General features: G+C 52.6%; 1 protein-coding gene across 2 annotated transcripts in view; it reads left to right on the forward strand.

Annotated features, from left to right (window-relative positions):
* Window positions 1-7,469: 7,469 nt before the first annotated feature.
* PCP4L1 (Purkinje cell protein 4 like 1) overlaps window positions 7,470-8,225 on the forward strand; it is an 11,117-nt gene continuing 10,361 nt past the window's right edge. The window contains exon 1 of one of the 2 annotated variants that reach the window (XM_019633140.1): window positions 7,470-7,640. In XM_019633140.1, the coding sequence (XP_019488685.1) occupies window positions 7,533-7,640 (108 nt within the window). In that variant the 5' untranslated portion in view covers window positions 7,470-7,532. The remainder of the gene's footprint in view (window positions 7,641-8,225) is intronic. The other variant, XM_019633141.1, reaches the window with a different exon arrangement.

Genomic DNA, 8,225 nt, shown 5'->3' on the forward strand with positions numbered 1-8,225 from the left:
ACCTGGACACACCTCTGTCCCCCTTTGGCAGCTGTCTTTCCTAGCTGATTATTGTTTGCTGTCCTGACTCTGATCAGACACTCGTTACTCTTACAGTCTGATTTCTAACTCCTGTCTGAACCGTTGCTACCTGCCATGTTTGTGCTTGACGTGCGGCTGACCTCACTCAGGTGTCCGCTGAGCCAAATTTCCAGACTGGGCCTGCTCTCCCCTGCTTGGCCCCCCAGGTTCTGGCACAAACACTTCTCTGAAGGTCTCAGGCTACCTCCTTTCTTTTGCACTGTGTAATCTGGTTTATTCTTTGCAGGTGCTCTCCTGTGGCCCATCGAATTCAGTGGGCTTTCTCTGTTTTTCTCCCAATCATTCTCCCTACTGCTTTTGCCTGCCTGACAACAAAATGGTCTTTGAGACTCTTTCTCACTGGCCTCTGTGATCTTATGCATTCCTGGTTCTCCACCTCTGTTTCTAACCATTCTTTTTCCTTTCTCTTTCTTTGGACTCTGCTTTTTCCCTAAACCTATACGTTAAGGAAAACTATGGGCTTTTCTCTAAGGCTCAATTTCCACCTTCCTACCTTTTGTATCTGTGTTCCTCCCTAACAGTTCATCTGTTCACAAGGCTCTGGTAAAATGTAAAAACAGCTAACGTTTTAACACCGCAGTTGACAGAGTACTTTACATTCCCGGTCTCAGTCATCCCCAATCCAGCATGGGGACCTGCGACCCTAGCTCCATGGCTCTTGCTATTCTTAGTAGTTTCTTCTGATGCCTGTTCAGGTTAAATCTCCTTCTAGTCCTTTCTCTGGGTGCCCACTGCCCTTGCCCGGGCTCCTATCATGACACCTATAACCATATTGCCCTTTTGCGTCCGACGACCGTCTCTCCCCTACTGGACTGTAAGCTCTCTGTCATGTGGGTCTGCTTTCCCCAAAACCCAGCGTAGGTCCTGGCCATGATGTGTGCTTAACAGCCAACAAATAATTGAAGAAATTTCCCAATTTCCTGGTCCTGAATTCCTAGAGTCACTTTGAGTTCTCCTAAATCTTGTTAGTCACCAAGTCTTACTGGTTCTTTATGCTTTATGTGTCTTGATGTCATCCCTTCTCTTCTGTCACTGTCACTACACACACAGACTCTTGCACTTAGTACAACTGCAGTATCCCCAAATTGTTCTGGCTCTTCCCTTGTCAAATCAGTCCTGTGTTTCCCCTGCAAGAATAATCTAAAAATGCAGTTCATATGAGGGTCAGGTTTAAAGTCCTTACTCTGATATTCAAGGCCCGTACACATTTGCAACTTACCCATCATAAACCTCAGTCTTCTTTCATCATTGCTTTCTTATCACCCATATGCCAGATAGACCCAGCTTTTCCTCCTTCTTCTCTTTCTCCATCCAACCCAAACCCCATTTCCCCCCAGGAAGCTTTTGACTGCTTTGGTCCTTCTTTGACCTATTACTATGTATTCCTATACAACTTACTGCTGTAGTGACTTGGCCATTTAATCATCTGTAGCCGGTGTTGGCAGCTTATGGCCTGTGAGCCAAATCTGGCCAGCTTCCTGTTCTGTACAACCTTTGAGCTAATAGTGGTTTCTAAATTAAAATCTTGAAAGAAGAAAAAGAATCTTTCATAGGATGTGAAAATCATACGAAATTCACACGTTAGCTTCCACAAATAGTTTTATTAGCACTATGTTTACATATTGTCTGTGCTTTCCAACTATAATGGAAGACTTGGAGTTTCCACAGAACGCTTAAGGCCCCCAAACCTAAAATACTGACTCTTTGGCTGTTACAGAAAAAGCTTGCTGACCCCTGAGCTAAGATCTTGAATTCCGTTTACAATCTTTGCATAGCTGTTGAAGCACTTTGGAGAGGTCTGTTTCACTAAAAATGGGTTCAGTGATAATTAGCTGTTCATTAGAAAGGTAGGGGAGCCAGAAGAGGAGGGTGCTGAGTGAGCGGGAGCTACCTAGAGACTCAGTAACTTAGGCAACCACATTCCCATTGGAAAGTGAGAGTCAGAGGCTCTCTGGGGGGTGGGAGAAAAGACATGATCTTTTCCCCATCTTCTCTGTTTCATACCTGGCAGAGAAAACTTGCAAACAGGGGGTGTAGCTAGAAAAAGGGTATTTGAAGTCTTAACCTGAATCTGTTGCTGAGAAGAATGAATGGTTGCTGAGAGAAGCTCAGCTATTAAGGACTCAGCTATTACAGGCCATGAAAGAAACTATCAAAAAGGCATAACAGCTAAAGCTGAGAGTGTTTGGCTTTGGTTGACTGAAGCTGTAAGTAGGCTAACGGGTTTCACAATGCTGGAAGTCAGGGCAAAAGGATGGAAAGGGTTTCCTTAAAGCAGAATGGAAAGCTAGATATTTAGCTAAACAGGGATCACAGTTGAAGTCGTTATAAAGTTCGTGACATTTACCTAGGTGTTCTATTTCTTTTCATCTTGCTCTAATCATATTTTCTTCCCTCGGAACTTTAGGTTGCTTTATTATCAAGGTGTTTTTCCAGTTGGTTGAGGTTTTTGCTGCTCTCCTTGCAATCTCACCATAATTGTTATTGTTAACAGTTTAGTTTGTAGTTACTGGTTAAGCCTGCACCTGTTTTTTTTTTCTTAACACTTATAAAACAAAGTAATTATTTAGTAAAGTTTCATCTTATTGAAAAATAATCTCTTTAGATTGGATTGTGGGCCTCCTCTTTCACACCTGCTCCCTACACCTGGGCAGACTAGTTTTGGGTTCAGACAAAATATGTGCAAGTTAGTAAATGTGTCTGCTTGTTTTATAGCTTCACAACCATCCCTGGCACAGTGGAGGCGCACAGTCAGATTAAAATGGAACAAATAAGCTTTGGGGAGGAGCTCATTAGCTGTTTAGGTGGATGCTAGGGTATTGTCATTTTGTTGGAAAGGTTTTTTTTTTTTCCATTATATGGGAGTTAGGATTGATAAATCCTAAATGCCTTTCAACTCCTAAGATCTAGGGTCTTCCAAATCAGGTACTTCACAATTTTCGTGTTCTTTTCCACAGAGTACTGTCCACTTGCGCCTCTGTCTCTCACTCCCTCTCTCTCCGTCTCTGTCTTTCTCTGTGTCTCTCTCTCTCCTCCTCTCTCTGTCTCTCTCGGTGTCTCTCTCTCTCTGTCTCTCTCTCCCTCTCTCTCCATCTCTGTCTCTGTCTCTCTCTGTCTCTCTCTCTCTCTCTCTTTCTCTCTCCCTCTCTCTCTCTGTCTCTCTCTCTCTGTCTCTCTCTGTTTCTCCGTCTCTCCCTCTCCCCTTTCCTTCCTCCCTTGCGCAGTTGTCTAGCGCAGACTGCCATCCTATCACTAAACTCTAATCTGCAGCATCTCTTGGCTTTAGCACTTTCATTCATTGTTTCCTGCATCCCATGAACCCTATGATTTCCTTCCAGCTTCGCTTCGCTTCCTCGGACTCACTCGCTCCTCCCTTCGCTCTTCCCTCCTTCTTTGCTCCGCTACTTCTCCGTTCGGAGCTCTCATCCCCCGACAGGCGCCCCTCCTTCCCGCGCTCGGCCTGTCTTACCCTAGTTGGAAATGCTGCAGACCTCTGAGCCCGCCTCCATTGGCTGCGAGGGGCTGTCACTCGGCGGCAGGAGGAGCTCCTATTGGTCGGGCTGGAGGCGGGGCCCGAGCCGACCATAAAAAGCGGGGCCCGCGGCGGCGCGCGGAGCGGCCGACAGGACGGGCTCGGACGGGGCTCGGAGGGGATCCGCGGAGCGCACGCCGGGCGGGCAGCGAGCGCCGAGAGCGGGGCGCGGGCTCGGAGCGGCGGCTCCCGGTTCTGCCTCCTTCCCCGGTCGGGCGGCGCCGCCGCAGAGCCCGGCGAGCGGCCGCGGTCGCCGCGCAGCCCCCAGGGCCCCGCCTCCCGCACGTGCCGCCCGCTCCGTCCGGCCGCCGCGATGAGCGAGGTGAGCGGCGCTGCTCGGCCCCGCGCTCGGGCCCCGGGTCCCGGGTCCCGGGGGACAGAGGGCGAGGGGGCCGTGCGGTCCCGCGGCTCTGGGAAGTGACTGGAAGGGCGAGGCTTTGCGTCCCCGCCGCGGAGGGCGCTGTGGGGGTCCGCGGCGTCGGGTGGTGGGGCGCGTCCGGGGCGCTGCTCCCCCCTGCCCGCCTCCGCCCCGCCTGGCCCCGGGCCGTCCCGCTCCTGCTCGCCGGCATCCGACGGGGACTGCAGCCCTCGCCCCCTGCGGCGCCCCCCACCGGCCTGTCGGGGAACAGCCGCCGGAGGGACCCTGGCCGATGCTCGGAGGGGCAGGCCGGCCTGGGGAGCGGCGCCCTGCCCGCCTGGGCCTTTCGCCAGGCTCCGTGGCGTCCGCCCCAGCCAGACCCAGTCCGCTGAGCGGGGTGCCCTCTGCCCGTAGGACGCCGCTCATGGCGGGGGGCCAAGGCGGACACTGGGAAGGACCCCCGCCTGACTGTGTGTAGCGCGTCTCCTACCCGGGGGAGCACCTTCCTCCCCCGGAGCGCAGCCTGGGGCAGCGCCGCACCTGGCTGGCGGCGACCCTCCCCGCGGCTCCTGGTACCTGGGACCCCACGTGCAGCCCCGCGTCTCAGCCCAGGCCGGGCGCCAGCGCTGAGCCCACACAGGCGCCAGCTGCGCGGCCTTAGGCGAGCTGGTGGCCCTTTCTGGCCTTCCGCTTTTCCACCTGTGAGATGAGGGTGACACTGGCGTTCTGAGGATTAAAGGGGACCGCGTGTGCAGGGGGCTTAGCGCGGCGCCTGGCATCAAGGAGGCGCCATCTCTGTTGGCTGTGACCATCTCCCAGTTTCTTGTTCAGGGTCACAGGAGTTCTCAGGGAAAGCGGCTAGGCGAGGGGACAGGGCTCGGAGCCTAGGTCTGTTCAGATCTTCACCCTTAGTCGGGGCTCTGCTGGCTCCTACCGAAATAGGCCGGGGAGCCAATTAGTGCCAACTGCTACATTGTCCTGGTTGCCGTGTCCACTGGGCTTACCCTGGAAAATTCAGCGAGTCTGGAGGCTGCAGATGGCAAAGTGGTGTCTAGTCCCGGTGAGCTAGCTGTGACTGTGACCATGGCAGTCTTTCAAAAAAAAAGTTCACTTTGCTTTCCTCTTGCTTCTTTCAGACCTAATATGAGGAGAGTTTTTCTTTGCCCTCTTTTCACTGAGGTCTAGCGTTCAACGCCCCCTCTTGTGTTTCTAAATCTGAAAGTTGCAATTCAAGCCATCCCCTGGGAGTTTCTGATCCCAAGGCTATGCCAATGTGAAGATGTGTGGTTAGCCCGGGCTGTTTTGGGGAAAGTGCACGGCCTCCCTGCAGGACACACTACAGGGTCTGACATTTAGGGTGGTGTTTGGTGGCGTGACAAAGCTGTTTCAGTGGCAAGGAAAACAATCTGGTGTTTGACGGGAGAGGCAAGTCTTGACTTAGCAGCTGAACTTCGAGCTTGAGAGACGGATGCGAATGGAGACGCGCTGTCAGTGGATGTGGGGTTGCCCAGCCTCAAGTGGCTAAAGGAAGTGGCTCTAAAAAGCAATTACCTCGGAAGCCGCCTGCTAATGAGAGCTGAGCCTGGCTTCAGGGATGCGTATTTATAAAATCCAGAAGCAGCAACCTGGCTGTACACAGAGACCAGCTGTCTCTGAACCAGATCCCCAAAGGGTCTCTGCTCCCCTAGAGGCCAAGAGCCAACCTGTTTTCTTCCCCTTGTAAAAGTGTGATGAACAGCGGAAGCTGCCCAGAGCTCTGGAGCACCAGGGAGACTCAGCCCGGCCCCAGGGGTCTCCTCTTTCAGGCTGAAGAGCCCAGCCCAGGAAAGCCCTGTGCACCCAGACTCTTATGTAAGTCCCACACCCCCACCTGCTTATTTCCTTACTCCAGAGAAAATGCATGAAACGAGAGGACTTGGGATCTCTTTAAAGATTCCCATTTCAACAGGAGAACCAGAAGCTAGGGAGGACTCCAGACCCAGAATGACTGAAAGTGCAGGGATTCTGGTAAGGGCTGCTGGGGAGGGTCTGAGCTCCACCGGGCCTCGGTGGCTGTGCTGCCCCTGGGCACTGCAGCAGCTGTGCCCTGCATGTGTCCGTGTGGAGGCCAAGCTGCAGGGCTCCAGCTGGTCTGCCTCACGGCTGCAGCAGGACTCCATGGCTGTGGTTCGCAGGATGCTCTACAGCTTAGGGACTCCCTCTGGCTTCCTGAAACATGGGAGGTGCAGTGAGTCCCTGAGAGCTCTTTCCTGTAAACCCTTGTTGTGGATGTAGGGATGTGGCTCGCTGCTTAAAGCTCAGTGGCAACTTCTGTGATCCCATTGCATTTCTCAGCTGTGAGGAGCCCAGCTGGAGGGACCCGTTGGTCCAGCAGTCATGCTGTTGGAATAGGGGTCATGGACAGCGGGTACCTGTCCTCATGGTGTCTGTCCTGTGTTTTGGCTGCCAGGGGCTGAAGCAAGGGACAGGTCAGTAGACATCTCACTGGGGGAGAGCTTAGAACTGGTACCCCTCCTCCTTTGTTATTCAGCTGCTGTCCTCAGTGGTTTAGTAGGAACAGGGTATCACACTTCCGGGGTCACTTTCGCTTTCCTGTGCATACCTTTCTGGCTTCAGGCTTCCCCACGATGGGAGTTTGTGTTATGTCTTCTGTGAGCCAGCCAGGTAGGGAATAGGAGGAAACCCAGGTTTCTCGTTCTCATTGGTATCTTGTTATTACGGTTATATTCTCATGTAAAATCGAAGGACTAGCTACTGGATACCAGAATGCCTTCCACCTCTGGAAATATCTGCCTTCCGAAGTAAGGAAGCTAGAACTAGCTCTTCCCTTTCTCAGGCAGCTGTCCAGGTTGTTGGCACGGTGGATGCCTTTGTCACCCTGTGACTCAGGAATATGGACAACTGTTCTCCTGAGCCTCGGCTGTGCTCAGCCGAGTGTCTCCAGGGGCAGGGAGCCGTAGGAGAGTGGCTGGAGTCCACAGCACAGATCTGACGCATCGTTGGTGTCTGTGTGTGGAGGGGCTTAACTGATGAAAGCGAGGAAACAGGTTGCTGAGGGAGGGAAGGAAGAAGGATCGGGCCAGTAACCGTCTTTTCAAGGTAGCTGTTCTGTGAATGCCTCCCTGTTTTCTTTCTATTTATCTACAGTTCCATATTGTCTTTCAAAAGTCTATTTTGAAAAAGAAAACAAACCAACTTAAGTTTGTGAACATTCTTCAAGATACAAACACAGGTATCTTTCACCTAGAAAAATCTCAAATAATAAATACATCAGCATTTTAGTGATATCGTTTTAGATTTGTTAAGGAGCCCAAAGTCATCTGGTCCAAAATTCTCACTTTACACGTGAGGAAGCTGAGGCCCAAGGCTTACCTAAATTGACACAGCACTACAACCAGGACGAGGGCACAGACTGCTGACTTCTTGTCCTGGAAGGACGTTCCATAAGACTCCTCCCACATGTTACCCCAGTGAATATGGAGTGATGTAATCAACATGCAACTTCTGAGGAATAGACCACAAATGCTTTCTCAAGGCAATCTAAGCGGTGTGGTTTAATGAATGCTGCGCAAGTGGACAGAGAAGAGGGACCGACCTGGGATCAACACCAGGCAGGCCAAGCCTACCCTTCCTGACGGGATCGCGGTGCGGCTACTCTGCCAGGGCGGGGTAGGGAGCGAACGGGGGTGAGGGAAAGGGGAAGGCTGGGGGGCCCCTCTCCGTAGGGTCTTGGTGTCCATCACTGATTCCCATAACGGCAGAGCATCGAGACCAGAGGAAGCAAAGAAACGAGAGTGCTCTCTTAACTGGGACGTTTGACTGGGAGGGCGCAGGGCTGGAGGGCGGGTATCTAATGAGACCGGAGCTCCCGGTGACAAACCGGCCCTGGGCATGGAGTCGTCCTCCCTTTGGCGACTTGACTTCCAAGGAGAGCACAGAGGCTCTGGGAGGAGAAATTTAGGAAGGAGGAAAAGAATGAAGTAGGCTGGCAAAGTGAGTGCCGACAGGCTCCTGGGATTCCGGAACCCTGTGTGCATGGTTTTCTAAATCCGTCCGCCAGATCCCGCTGCTCAAAATGGCTCGGCTCGCCCCCGAATTATTTTACCTGCCAGAGTGAGCCAGGTCAGTGCAAGTCCCAAACCACTCTTTCCAAGAGCTCTGCATCCCTGCAGGCGCCTGTGAACAAGTGCCCCCAGCCAGATCTTGTCACAGTCCCCCTCCAAAGTCAGACCTTGTCACAGTCCCCCCCAAAGT

The sequence above is a fragment of the Hipposideros armiger genome, unplaced genomic scaffold (assembly GCF_001890085.2).
Source record: "Hipposideros armiger isolate ML-2016 unplaced genomic scaffold, ASM189008v1 scaffold_1240, whole genome shotgun sequence".
NCBI lineage: Eukaryota > Metazoa > Chordata > Mammalia > Chiroptera > Hipposideridae > Hipposideros > Hipposideros armiger.